Raw genomic sequence first — 14,866 nt, 5'->3', positions numbered from 1 at the left:
TAAAACATTTCAGAAAGACTCTGAGCACAGCTAAAAAGCTGAAAAGGCATCAGCAAGAGAGGGGTAAGAGGCCTACATATGGTGCAGGCACGGTGAGCTAGGCTTTCAACCCTTTAAGTGAACTTTGTGTTCCGATGGACATAGATGACTAGAGTTGCAGTTCTGATGATAAGTTTGTGTCTGTATTTGTGGTTCCCTGTGGTTAGTTGAAGGTCTTGTTTGGCAATTTTGTTTTATTCAGTAGTCATTGTTCCTGGTCTACATTGTTATAAACAATTACTTGGCCAGTTGTTTTGCTTGTTAGCAATGTTTTCATATAAAAATGTGTGGAATTTTTACAATATAAATCTTTAAAGCCCATTTTCTCAAAATGACTTTTCTCTCATACTCCAAGTCCGAAATCTCCACTTCAGTAGCACCTATATACACCAAACTTTCCAGTCTTGTACCTAGTTATATTATGGAGACAATTACAGAGGTAAATATATTATTCCTAGCCTGATTTCTATAACATCTTATTCTAAAAAACATGGCGAAAATACATTTTTAAGGCTATTGACAGTATATTCATATAACAAAAGTAGATATCCATAAATCCCTCTGTAATTTTTTCGCATCTAATATGTGAACACAATGAAAAAATAATTTTGAACCTGGCTTTATCCAATTCTGAGATTTCATTTTTTTTAAATATAGGCAAATTAGCGCATAATTTGCATATTTAAACATAAAATTACAGAAACTTTGTAATACATTTTTTTTCTCATCTTAATGTAGGTAATCAACTGGGAAAGTTTCATGATGATATCTGCTAGTTAAAAATTTTACCCTATTCACCTGTAGTGTCTCCCCTTAAGTCAACATAAAAAATTTATTTAGACCTCTTTAACGTGTAATACTAATGTTAGCATTAATAAAACAATTCTTGCGATCAGAATAAAATATTGAAAAAAAGGCATAACAACAGTATATTAAATGAAATAAAGTTTATTTAACATCCACAAACATTCCTAAACTGAAGGTTTCACACTTGCTTTTGCTGCACTCCTGCCAACGGAAATGGTCTTCCACATGATAAACAATCAAGTTTATAATATAAAAAACTCATAAGCTCACTAAAAGAGCCCCCTTGTTGTAGTGCAGACTTTCCACCATCAGTGATGAATGCTTACAACAAAATATAAATAAAGTAATAAATAAAAACTGTTTTACATTTTTCAGATAAGTTGTTTGCTCCGAATAAATCAAAGAAAATGTTTTCAATTAACAAAACACAGAATATAAATGACAAGATACCATGAAATAAAAATGTAAGATAATCTAAAATACAGATTTGTTTAAAGGAAATTTACACTGACGCTCCATTTATATGAACTACCAATGCTGACCCTCCATTTATATGACCTACCAATGCAATGACACACTGACGCTCCATTTATATGACCTACCAATGCAATGACACACTGACGCTCCATTTATATGACCTACCAATGCAATGACACACTGACGCTCCATTTATATGACCTACCAATGCAATGACACACTGACACTACATTTATATGAACTACCAATGCAATGACACACTGACGCTCCGTTTATATGACCTACCAATGCAATGACACACTGACGCTCCGTTTATATGAACTACCAATGCAATGACACACTGACGCTCCGTTTATATGAACTACCAATGCAATGACACACTGACGCTCCATTTATATGACCTACCAATGCAATGACACACTGACGCTCCATTTATATGACCTACCAATGCAATGACACACTGACGCTCCGTTTATATGAACTACCAATGCAATGACACACTGACGCTCCGTTTATATGAACTACCAATGCAATGACACACTGACGCTCCATTTATATGAACTACCAATGCAATGACACACTGACGCTCCATTTATATGAACTACCAATGCAATGACACACTGACGCTCCATTTATATGACCTACCAATGCAATGACACACTGACGCTCCATTTATATGACCTACCAATGCAATGACACACTGACGCTCCATTTATATGACCTACCAATGCAATGACACACTGACGCTCCGTTTATATGAACTACCAATGCAATGACACACTGACGCTCCATTTATACGAACTACCAATGCAATGACACACTGACGCTCCATTTATATGACCTACCAATGCAATGACACACTGACGCTCCATTTATATGAACTACCAATGCAATGACACCCTGATGCTCCATTTATATGAACTACCAATGCAATGGCACACTGACACTCCATTTATATGAACTACCAATGCAATGGCACACTGACGCTCCATTTATATGAACTACCAATGCTGACCCTCCATTTATATGACCTACCAATGCAATGACACACTGACGCTCCGTTTATATGAACTACCAATGCAATGACATGTTTTCGTGTCACAACACTGATACCCCATAGCCTAAGCTCCCAGTATTGTAACATTTTACATTGACAACCCATAGCGCAAGCTCCCAATATTTCTAGGTAGTATACTTTTGACACAAATTTCTCTTCATGGTAATTATTCTGTTGTGCACAAAGTACTTCACTGCTATCCAGTCTCTTTCGTTATTCTTTAGAGATTGGTTTTCATTTAGGAATCTTTCACAGTCATTTTTTCCAGGGACTTTCATCTTCTTTAGGAAGTTTTTGAAGTGGTGTTCAATCATTTTACTCTCCACTTCTGTCCAGGCTTTTCTGGATTTTCCTATTAAAATAAATAAGATTAAGTGGACAAATTATTAATAATAAATAATTTACATATTTCAAAAGTAAAAAGGACAGTAATTACATGATAAATGTGGATGATATTCATTATTATTAGTTGAATAATATACCCTTTCGATTTAGTGGCAGTGGTGGTTTCCTCAAGTATGCAGATGCTTCCCCTGATACAGTCTTTCTTGAAGTGGCAGTCCCTTTTTCGAGATAATTATCCTTTGCCCTCCTTTTTTTAGATTCAGCATCCTCCGATTCGGAATCACTGGTGCCCTCTTCAACTGTAACAAAACAATCAAACACATTTTTAAAACTGACAGTATATTTTTACAAATCATTGACACTTTGAATTGTTTAAAAAGACAGGTACATACAAATAATTGACTTACAGTTGATGTTTGGTGTTATGTCTTCTAGGGATTTTCCTTTAAATTGGCCTATTCCACTTTGCAGTGCAAAAAGAATTCTGCCAACTTTTGCCATTTGCAAAGTTTCTTCTGGCAGTCTGTAAAATTCTCTGTGGACCTCAATGTCATGTCCCATGAAAGTTGCTAGTTGGTCTAGGTCATGGGTTTGTAAATTTAGTAGCTGAGAAACTGTGGCTACATGTTTTCGCAACTTTGTGGATGTAATGTTTTCAGGATTTTTAGCCCCGCAGCTTTCTGCATAGCGTTTTAGGCAGTCACAACCACGGATGCTTTCCTGTGATCCATAAAATGGACGGGCAAATATGTAGGGATTGCTAGAGGAAATCCCAACATGTTCCCTAGTTTTAATTAAAAGGTCCACAGATTCCTTCACATTTGCTGGCAATAGTATTGGCACTTTACGTCCTCTTTTTCCCCGTACCTCTACTCTGGTTAGGTTCTCACATAGTTTTTTCTCAAATGCTGACAGGCTCTCCAAAATTTCATCCTGCATCTGGTAGTTGTTTCTCTGCAGGTAGGTTTGGATTTCCATCCTGGAAACCTCACCTTCACGTCGACGATTGAATAATATCAGCTGTGTTAAAGTCACCTGGGAGAGATCACTCCATGATCTTTGTGATGGGTGGTCAGTGAGTGCTTCTTTGTTTGTCTCCTCAAGACACTTTAGGTGATCCTGGAGCTTTTTAATGTCTTCTGCTAAAGGCAGCATTTGTGGGCTGTTCCACTTTTTTTGATATAATGTTTTCAATGCATTTGATGAAACATGGATTGTCCATTCCAGTTCAATTAACTTACTGAAGTGCTCAGCTCGGCTCTTTAAGGCATCGTCCTCTTGACGTAAAGCTTCTCCCTGCAAAATATGTGACACCTTCACAAGGGAGTGTCGCAGTTTTAGGGCTGTTGATGGAACAGAGAAACGGTTCGTCGACCTATCAAATCCAGTCATGAGTTTTACTGCCTCCAGTACTGTGTTAAACTTTCCTGGATTTATCAAGTCTTTTAAAGTAACAATGCCTTTGTCAATTTTTCTTGCCGTCATAAGAAGTCTGGCAAGTTCTCTCATCTTATTTCTAATGTCTGCCCGGTACCGTGGAACTTCTCCATTTCTGAGGAACATCCTTTCACCAAGTGAGAGAATCAGCTGGTCAGATTTCACCACTTGAGTTACAGCATCATATGTCATGTCTTCAATCATTTTTTTTAATCCACTGGAAACTGTACAGTCCATGGGTAACAACAGGGAACAACTTGCTTGAACTTTTCGATTTACTGGCATACAGTCTTTAACTTGTAACTTGCAACGTTTGTGATGTCTCCAAAGGTCTGTTTTGACATACATAGCGTAGCAAAACTTGCACGGCAGATAGTCATGTGATGTTGAATGATACGTTGCTTGCCTTTTTGGTACAATTACCCCTTTCCCAGTGGATAGGACTGAAATGTTATGGTGGTAGTTTCCCATGTTTCTGATCTTGCTTAACAAAAGATTTCGCATCGCTGAGCCTTTCCTTTGTGCCAGTGCCTTTGCAACTTCAACTTTTCCAGAATGTCTCTGTGTAAGATGTCTTGCAATTTTTACATAGGCCTTCTCACAGTAAAGACAGTAATTCTTTTTGTCATAGATACGTTGATGTGCAGTGTTTGAGGATGTCTTCACTGGGATATTTTGTTGGAGAGAGCTACAGCCAGAATCTTCAACCATTTTCCTCCAAAGTGATTTTCCTTGGATAACTTCTGCTACTTGTCCTTTAGCTTGAGCTTCATACAAATCTTCTTTTGACACTTCTTCTTCTGAAATGTCTTCCTCTGACACTTCTTCTTCTGAAATGTCTTCTTCTGAAATGTCTTCCTCTGACACTTCTTCTGAAATTTCTTGTTTTGACACTTCTTCTGAAATGTCTTCATCTGACACTTCTTCTTCTGAAATTTCTTCTTTTGACACTTCTTCTTCTGGCACTTCTTCTGAAGTGTCTTCTTCTGGCACTTCTTCTGAAATTTCTTCTTTTGACACTTCTTCTGGCACTTCTTCTGACACTTCTTGTTCTGAAATGTCTTCTTCTGACACTTCTTCAGAAATGTCTTCCTCTGACACTTCTTCTGAGATTTCTTCTTCTGGCACTTCTTCTGAAATTTCTTCTTCTGGCACTTCTGGCATTTCTTCTTCTGACACTTCTTCTTCTGACATTTTTTCTTCTGACATTTCCAGTGTAAACTGGTGTTCAGTGTTGTTCTGCATTACAGAAACACAACTTAAATGAGAATGCGAAAATAACAACTTTATAAATTAAACTGTTTCTAATATAATAATAGTTTATGCAGTACTCATCTCCCATACATATAATTACACCTCTTATTACCATTTTACACTGCGATAATTCCTCTTCAAAATTAGAAGATGAATCCATGTTGTCACTGCAAACACCCTCTGGCTTCTCTTTGTCAGTTCTCCCCAGGATGTCTATTTCCTCTGATTGTTGGGGATTAGATGTATGGGATCTGACCTGTAAAACAATAACAGTCTGTTAATCCATGTAACAAATATCTGATTTTGTTACACCACTCTAGAAGCCTGCTGTTTATCTCATACCAGTCTTTTTAAGACTTCAAATGCCCATAAAACTATAATTAAACTGCCTAAATAAATATCCAAGTACTTACTTCAATCTCATTGTTTTTGCTGCCATTGTCTTTGGTTCCAGACTGGTGTGTAAAACCTGTATATGACATCGAATACTTTAAATACTTACATTCTTATACAACATACAATACCTTTTATCAACGATGTGAAGAGAAAAGGAAAGTTTTTGCACATACATGTAGTAGACTCCAGGCATTCCTCAATGGAGGGACGTTCTTGAATCGATTTAGACAGCATTCTGCGTATAACTTGTGTTTGTCTTGACCATTTTTCTTCACATTGAAGAGTAAAGTTACCCATTCTGACATTTTGGGATAGCCCAACTGGATCCTTGGAGTAGGGTAAACATGTCTGAAATGGGTGTTGCCCATCTGTCAGGATGTAATGCACCAAGCATCCTGCTACCTACAATACAGAAATCTCATTTCAAACACTGCCCAGTAATGACCACCTAATAAAAATGTACAGAATGAATAAAACATAATTCAGTGAATTCCTTTTGTGGTTATATAACACTTGCTTTAAATGTCGACATGAAGGACGTTGAACATAGTGTGTGAATTTTTTGGCTAAATTATATATTTTCTTTTGAGAAATCACAGTGGTCCCAGGCTGAATTCTCACCCAAACCAAAGGATCCCAATTTCCCAAATCAAACAAATATAGTTCATGAGGTTGCCAATTGCCAATAATAATATAACATTTAATTTAATAAAACTATTTTACTTAAAGGAGCCGTCTGGTATTTCCAGCGGTGACTAAGAATTACAACCAGTCTCTCAGTTATCTACACAAAACATGGTGGTGGAACATTGTGAATTCCATGTGTGTGTGTCTGTGGTGTGGAGACATAAACAGCTTATTCTAAGGAAATATAACAAATAATTACCTACGTCTTTAAACACCACTGAAGACATAGTTTTGTATATAATATAGCATTTCTGTCAATGGATCCTCCTAAAAATTAAACACAGCTCCTTTAAATAAGACTCTTAAATGCTATTTATCCATTAGGTCTATTGTTTTGTTATAAATTTAATTTTGCCTTTTCACTGCACAATTGCACACTGGTTTAAACTTTGAACTAGTTTAAATAAAGAACACCTTGATGGGATATCATCCTCATCCAGGTTAATAGGTTTTAACTTTTTTTTTTAAACCTGACTTACCTGGATATCAGATTCTTTCTTGTACTTGCATTGCATGCCTCCAACATCTTCATAACTTGACCAAGAAAATGATCCAGCCATTTGAGAGTGCAATGTGGCTTGGGCCAGATCCAGTTTCCTGCTTTCTCCAAAGTCTGCGATGTATAGTTTATTGGAGATATCTGTAGAAAGGTACAAATTTTCATAAAAACCCACATCCTCATATGCTCACGTATTTTAAATGCAAATATCTGCTTATAAATCTATATTATAGGATAATCACCGCTGTGACACAGACTGCTCTTACCAAATAAAATGTTTTCCGGCTTCAGATCTCTGTGCAAAATCCCACATGAATGCAGTTCCTGAAGTCCTTTGAGCAATTGCTGGCATATCTCTAGTCTTCGGCTGTCTGTCAAGCATTTTCTTTCAGGAAAATCCTTGTTTTCAATCAGTTCCATCAAACTGTATTCACAAAGAGGGGAGACAAAATAGGCAAAGTAAGAGTCTTCCAACACTTTAATAGGTTGTAAAAGATGTTTTGCTTGTAAAATATTTGAACAAAGGAAATTAGCCATTTCTATTTCAGTTTTGGCAACATGTTTTGCCACTCGTTTCACTGCAACTTTTTTTTTGCAAAAGAGTCCTGTGAATATCTCTGCAGCATTGCATCCATTTGCAATCTTCATGTCTGTGTTGATGAAAAGGTCATCAATTTGAATCACGCCAGGCTTTGAGTCCAGGTTTTCAAATGATCCCATCCATCGTGATTCCTGTAAAATGCATAAAAGCATAATGGGAAAATAATTTAATATAATATTTAACTGTAAAATGACCATACAGTGTATTCCTTAGACAAATCAATTAATGAAACAGACATCTCTATATATATATTTACCTTATTTTCACTTTTCTCTCCGCATGAGGAGGTTTTCAGGGAAACAATCTATTAAAAGCATTGATATTTTGAGTGTCAATGCATTTATCATGGTTACAGTAATTAGTTAACAGACTAACAATTAACTACTTCAACAGCATGTATTTGTCTTAGTAACTAAATAATAATTTGTTATCATACTTATGGATTATAAATTAACATAAAAATATGAACAAATACTGTAACAATTGTATTGTGTTAGTTCCTCACTATTTTCTGTTCAAAAAAATAAATACAATTTGCACAGCAGTATTGCAGAGGATAAGATAATTATAATATTAGAAGACGTTGTACATACATGTCTCCGTGGGCAGTCAGGATCTCCGTAGTCATACATAATTTCTTGTCCTGCATTTAATTTTGTTATGGCAAATGCACACAGATGTGGTCTTTCCTCTTCATCCATTACCTATTGGTAAAGAAAAAAATCAAATAAACACTTACAAGTTACATATTTTGTAATCATGTAAAAATCATGTTACATTTGAGATGGGATTGTATGAAAGAAAACAAGGAAAAGTATAAGAAAATACTTATATATAGACTTACTATTTTAATTTTGCTATTTGGCTTTATGTGATCATCATTTATAAATCTTCCAAGTCTGTCTGTATCCTTGCTGCCATCAACACTGTGTGGTGAAATGTTTTTAGAAACAATGTTGAATTATTAAAATGTGTAATTATCTTTAATTATCTCATTAATTAGTTCATTAATGTCTTACCAGTAAGACTGTCCCTGTAAGGAGTAGAAATACAAAAATACTGCATCTTCAGCTGAGTACTCTTTGAAAAGAGCCTCTCCTTTAGATCCAGTGATATGTTTTCCAGCAAACTCCAACAGGAATTCTCCTGGCTCAATGTTCTTGGTGGCAAATACCCCATAACCTAGTAAAGAGAGTATTCATAAGATTAACACAAACACACCTACACTACAGATATTGAAGTAGAGACATCTGCATCTTATCTTAACATAAATCCTGGCATGAGGTTAACAGATAGCTAAAACCATTGAAAACACTATGAAGTGCAATTTTTGGTTTAATGATTTTACTACACAAAGAGACACCAGTTCCCTGTTATAAAAAGAAAAAATAATCACAATGACACTTAAACATCAGCTTTAGCCATCTAAAAATCTCTATGAAAGATGTTGAAGGTATAAACTCAAAGCTTTATGTTGACTGTTGTATTAAATATCTTTACTTGAATTAAAGTATCAATGTTATAATGTTATTCAATTCACAAAATATAATGAAACTAACTTACAATATTTTATACATTAAGTCAACATAAAAGTTTAAGTTTAAACCTTAGTAACCTTAAGTTAAAGTAAGAAATGACAAAGCAAACTAAAAACACATTGCAATTCACCATCCAACAGGGGACCAAAGTCAACTTGTTCATTAAAATCACTATTTCAAAATATCTGCATATACAGTCCACTTTTTTCCAACTGAAAACTACTACAATACATAAAGAGCATACAACACACCTACACAACAGATATTAAGTAGAAACATCAGCGTCTTATCTTAACATTTAACACTGGCAGGGGGTTAACAGATAGCTAAAACCTCTTCACCATCCAACATTCATTAACTACTAAACTGAGTTTTTAATTTAGTTTTGCAAAGCCACATAGTATTGAGGGTAGAATCGCAACTTACCTTTTTCTTGACTGATGAATCTTTTTTCAAACAAGTCTTTATCCTTCCCAGAAGCAATGAAGTGCAAAGCTTCCTTTTCAGGACAAACGCTTCCGGGTCTCATTTTCTAAAAAATGGAAGAATGTTTTATAAAAGATCTGCATATGGCAAGGATTAAATATCATAATATAAAGAATGTGCAACTTACCTTTTACTTTGCAGAGAAAAAGATGAGATAAGAAATGGCTTAGAAAGCACAGTTTTTCCTATGTAGTCCCTTGTAGGTGAACACAGTGTAGATTAACAAATGAACTAGATTAACAAAACAATTTTTTTAAATTCTGAATGTAGGCAATGTAGGAAACAATAAAGCTGAAGCTTATAGTCTTCCAAAGTTGTGGTCTTCCAAATAGGAAATGAGAAGAGTCTGTGAGGACCACAGATATATATACACTGTATCTGGGCAATGATTGGTCCTTTGGAAAGGCCAGAATTGGCCTCATTTTTTGGTATAGTAATGCAAATTTTTCTGTAACTGAAATGAAACAGGCATTGAAATAAGACTAATGGGTGGGACTAATGTTGAGTTTCAGCTGTAAATGTGAAAACGGGCCGTTTGCATTTCTTACAAGGTCCCTAAGCAAACCTTTCACACATCCAAGGAGTGTGAGACGTAATCCTCATGATTCTTTTGTTATCATTCCTTTGTTTGATTTAGCCATTTCTCCTAATCTGGCATTTTAGTGTTGCTAATTCCCCTAGGTCACATTTTATTTTATTTCTTTTACAAGCATTGTTTCTTCAGCACCAAAACTTTAATGGACATAATATGTAACTATTTAAAGCTCTTGTGATTTTACTTAGTTGCAATAATTGTGAAATCATGGTTATTGTTAAAAAAAGAAATGTTCGTGTGATATAAAATGACATCAATGTTTTTGTTTAAAATAGCAGGCAGATATTTTAGCAAAGGCAATGGTTCATATGTAGTGGAAAACATCCCAGAGACAGAACTAAAGTTCTAGAACCATGATATTCTAATTGTTATGTATATTTAGACACTAGATTGTATTAATTTGTTGTTGTCATAATGCTTAAAACTATTTCTTTGGAATGTGTGGTTAATGATTTAATTTCAGGCAAGGTAAATTTGCGTTTTCATAGGATAATCAGAGTTGATTGACAGCCTGTTTTTATTTTATTTAATGCCTGAGATAGACATCTGAATGGCATTTGTATTGTACCGCTAGATGTGAAATTTTGGGACCTGTGAAAGATGGACAAGATGTGGTTTGCAAAGTTGAAACTTAAAGGCTGGGACACAACAACCCTACACCAACCAACTAGCGCCGATGAAAGCCGACCGTCTCTAGTCGGCTGCGTCTGCGAGCGTCTGGGCGATTAAACTGAGCTCGAACACACCGAACTGACGAAAGCCGACTACAAACTAGAAGGTGCTTTCTGCACATGCATGAGGAGATACACCGTTGCGTACCTGCAGATGGCAGTGCAGAGAAAAATTGTGCCAGTATTTTAACACTGAAATTGGTGCAGTGCCTTTTCAATGCAACAAAATCTAGTTTGTGTATATTTAATTTATATTGCTAAATAAAACATTTAAACTTTATAATAGTTTTCTAGTGTTATTCGTAATCTAAAAAATGAATAATAAAAAAGTATGTTTTATCTTCAAAAGTATGCATTTACACTTATATGGTCAGTGATGTAAAAGGATTTTGATCAATCCAGAAATACAAAGAAACTTATGGAATTGGAATTTTTCAAACAATAAGAATGTGATGTAATAGGGTATGCAATCTTTTTTTTATAGAAAATGTAGTTAATAAAAGGAAATTTCCAGAAAAGGCAATTATGGCTATGGTTAGACAGTCGCACCACATAATATATTAGTTTTCATTTAAAATAAAAGTTGTTTAAAATAAACAACTGTATGCACCCTATTATTAATGTAGATGTGTATTTCAGTAATAAACTAAAGTAGGAGAGTTTCAGTTACCAGCATTTATATCAAAATATGGATCCCATGTCTGCAAAACTAACACTTTAAATGAAATATTGATAGCTAATCAATATCGAATTGAATCGAATCGAATCAAAACCATAAAAATAAGAATCGAGGGCCGATTTTGTTAGTTATATTATATGGTAAAACAGGTCAAACTGAGCTTATAATGAGTCACGTGAAACATTATTATATATACGTGTATGTAAATGAAGGATATATATATATGAATAGTTTGATGTATTGTTGGTTTCTGCACACAAAACTTATTGCAATAAATACAATTATTAGAAAATAAAGCTATATTTAGATCAATATGAACATCATGCTGTAGTTATTTAGCTGTGGTAGTTAATAAATAAGAATAATGTTTGTTTTCGTTTTATTTGTCATATTGAGATTAATAATTGTTTTATCTTTAAGTAGAACACTTTTAGCATATATCCAGGTCAAATAGTCTCTTTCTTACAGCAAACACTTAGAATAAATTGAGATGATCCTTTGACTCTAAATGTTGTTGAATGAGGCTCATCAGGATTAACAGCTACTGTAAAGAAATACTTTTTATTTCATGTCAATATCTCCTGTTCTCACCTCATTTCTTATGCTGATGTCTTCAGATCGTCTGTGAATTGCCACTTAATGCTCATTTCATTGGTGTCAACAGAAGGTAGGCTATTGATTGGCAAATATGTACATTTATTTGTGTCTATGCCTTCCAAATGCTTTTCATGCAGTTCTTCACTACTTTTATAGCCATTAATTTAGAAACACAATGTTAAAATTAAAAATAAAAATGTGTGAATTAGCATATGTTACTTTATGATACACAGACTCAAATGCATACATCTGTCTGTTAGTACCCAGCTAACAAAGTTATGTTCTGAGAACAAAGTGGGAACGTGATTTAAAAATGTTCTAGAAACGTGGAAACGTCCAGTTTGTTTAACGTTGCTGGTACGTTACCTTAAGGTTAGCATAACGTTACTGCAACGTTCTTTCCACCTCAATTTCACTATTAATACAACGTTCAAAGAACGTTTATTTGTAACGTTCTAAAAATGTTAAAATGTCCAGTTTGTTTAACGTTGCTGGAACGTTAACTTAAGGTTAGCGTAACGTTCCTGCAACGTTCTTTCCACCTCAATGTCACTATTAATACAACGTTCAAAGAACGTTTATTTTGTAACGTTTTAAATATGTTGAATTGTCCAGTTTTTTTAATGTTACCACAACGTTATCTTAAGGGTAGCATAACGTTCCTGCAACGTTCTTTCCACCTCAATTTCACTGTTAATACAATGTTCAAAGAACGTTTATTTGTAACGTTATAAAAATGTTGAATTGTCAAGTTTTTTTAATGTTAGCACAACGTTATCTTAAGGTTAGCATAACGTTCCTGCAACGTTCTTTCCACCTCAATTTCACTATTAATACAACGTTCAAAGAACGTTTATTTGTAACGTTCTAAAAACTTTAGTTGTACAGTTCTTTTAATGTTAGGACAACGTTATCTTAAGGTTAGCAGAGTATTCCTACAACGTTCTTTCCACCACAATTTCACTATTAATATGTTTATCTAGAATATTCCAAAAACATTAAAATGCCCACATTGTTTAATATTAATTTATGAATAGAATAATGTCCCTGAACCATTCTTTTAACTTTTTTATTAACACTACAACCATTCCAATAACTTAACAGTGTGAACAACAAAAATCAACAGTATAAACAGCACACTTAAAAGAAAAATGATATTATAAAAACTTGAAACGAAAACAACGACAACAAATATTCAACACTGAAGCTTGTACTGGTCTCATTTAAGCTTTAGGTGGTGTATCACTTATGGTTGTGGTGGTGCTGCCACACTAACTCCAGGTCCAGTCTCTTCATGCTCAGCCTGTAAAATAAACAGATTGACTTATGTTACTAATGGTGATATATTATTTCATAAGCATTCAATAATAATAGTGCAGCCACTCTCTAAAAGATAGCCCTTAACTATATTTATAAAAACTATCCTTTCTTTTGCCTTTATTTTGCATTAAATCTTTATTAAAATAAATCTTCTTTTCTACCTCCACAAGTGAATTTATTATATTGCCTTGTTAATCTAAAAGTACACTTTTCATTGTTTTAAGCACAAAAGCTACGTGCTGACTGTTAAACACAGTAGACTTTGTTTTTATACAATTCTCTGTGTCAATCCATGTTCATGTTTCCTGCGAACAAAGCATTGTCACTTTAATTCGGCGTATGGAGCACAACATGTATATAGACTGTGTTAAAAAATTGGTGCACTGCTGCAGACGCACAGCAATTGGAACACACTGCTGGACCGCAACCGCGTGCAGCGTGAACGCTCTAAGGCCTCGATCACACCGAACGCGTCTTTTAGTTCTAAAAACACGAGGCGCACAGTACTGCTTTTTTTTGTGACTTTTAAAAAAGAGAAGTGTGTTGCTGTTTTTTTTTTATGTTGCTAGGCAATGACCCAAACAGCTGTCCTGTCAGTCAAATCAAAGGATTATAGCGCGAGCGCTCTAAAATCTTTGGCTTGTGCTGTTAAGTAAACTGTCATATTAGCAGAAACCCTAAAAATACAGCTCTGAGTTACCCATGACAGACACCAAATGTTTCTCCTCCATTTCTTGCAGTCTCCGGACTTTTTAAGAACGGTAAACTTTCATCACTACAACAGAAGGCCCGCCTCTCCATTCATTTGATTGGACAATGGAAAAGAACGCGAATGACGTCAGGCGTTTTTCTGCTCAGAGTTGATTTTTTTTCAACTTCAGGCACTCAGAGCGCTCCTGCAAAAACGCGAGGTACAGCAGGCGGCGAAAACGCAAGGCGCCTAGTGCGCATAAGCAGCGCGCAGAATGCTCACTGCCAACAGAAAACCATTCAAAAGAGGCACCTCTCACTGCAAAAACGGGTTCGGTGTGATCGGGGCCTAATAAAGCACTGCATACGGAGTATGTGTGAAACGTGCCGCATCACCATGGAAACAGTAAAGCGATACATTCCAAAATAATGATGACTTTAAAAAAAAACTCACCCTGGGGACTCGAGGCTAGAATATTTTAAACTCACTGGTGAAAAGGATAATACAGCTGTTTATGGCATGTTTTCCATTATTTTTCTTATGCATTAATTTGTGTGTAAGCAGAAAGTACTTCTAGTACACCAAGTACTTTTAATTATAATGTACAAAATGTATATATTTAGGTAACAATACAAAAACACATTTAGTACTCCCATCCCAAAATGTTTTTATCCCACAGTATACAAAAAA

General features: G+C 35.0%; 1 protein-coding gene across 1 annotated transcript; it reads right to left on the bottom strand.

Annotated features, from left to right (window-relative positions):
• Nucleotides 1-2,215: 2,215 nt before the first annotated feature.
• LOC141305440 (uncharacterized) lies at nt 2,216-4,933 on the bottom strand. The gene is made up of 3 exons (XM_073832537.1): nt 3,133-4,933; nt 2,863-3,024; nt 2,216-2,732 (listed from the first exon to the last, which is right to left on the bottom strand). The coding sequence occupies exons 1-3, from the start codon at nt 4,871-4,873 to the stop codon at nt 2,506-2,508; spliced, it is 2,130 nt and encodes a 709-aa protein (XP_073688638.1). The 5' UTR covers nt 4,874-4,933; the 3' UTR covers nt 2,216-2,505.
• Nucleotides 4,934-14,866: the final 9,933 nt, after the last annotated feature.

Source organism: Garra rufa, unplaced genomic scaffold (assembly GCF_049309525.1).
Source record: "Garra rufa unplaced genomic scaffold, GarRuf1.0 hap1_unplaced_002, whole genome shotgun sequence".
Lineage (NCBI taxonomy): Eukaryota > Metazoa > Chordata > Actinopteri > Cypriniformes > Cyprinidae > Garra > Garra rufa.
The sequence above is the reverse complement of the archived record's forward strand: the minus strand, read 5'-3'. Positions and strand labels throughout refer to the sequence as shown.

Bases quoted from the DNA above. Each gene is read 5' to 3' on its own strand.
- LOC141305440 (XM_073832537.1), bottom strand. From the start codon at position 4,873: ATGGTTGAAGATTCTGGCTGTAGCTCTCTCCAACAAAATATCCCAGTG. The intron at 3,025-3,132 runs GTAAGTCAATTA...GTTTTGTTACAG, and splicing joins CATAACACCAAACATCAACT to TTGAAGAGGGCACCAGTGAT. The intron at 2,733-2,862 runs GTATATTATTCA...TTATTTTAATAG, and splicing joins ACTGCCACTAAATCGAAAGG to GAAAATCCAGAAAAGCCTGG.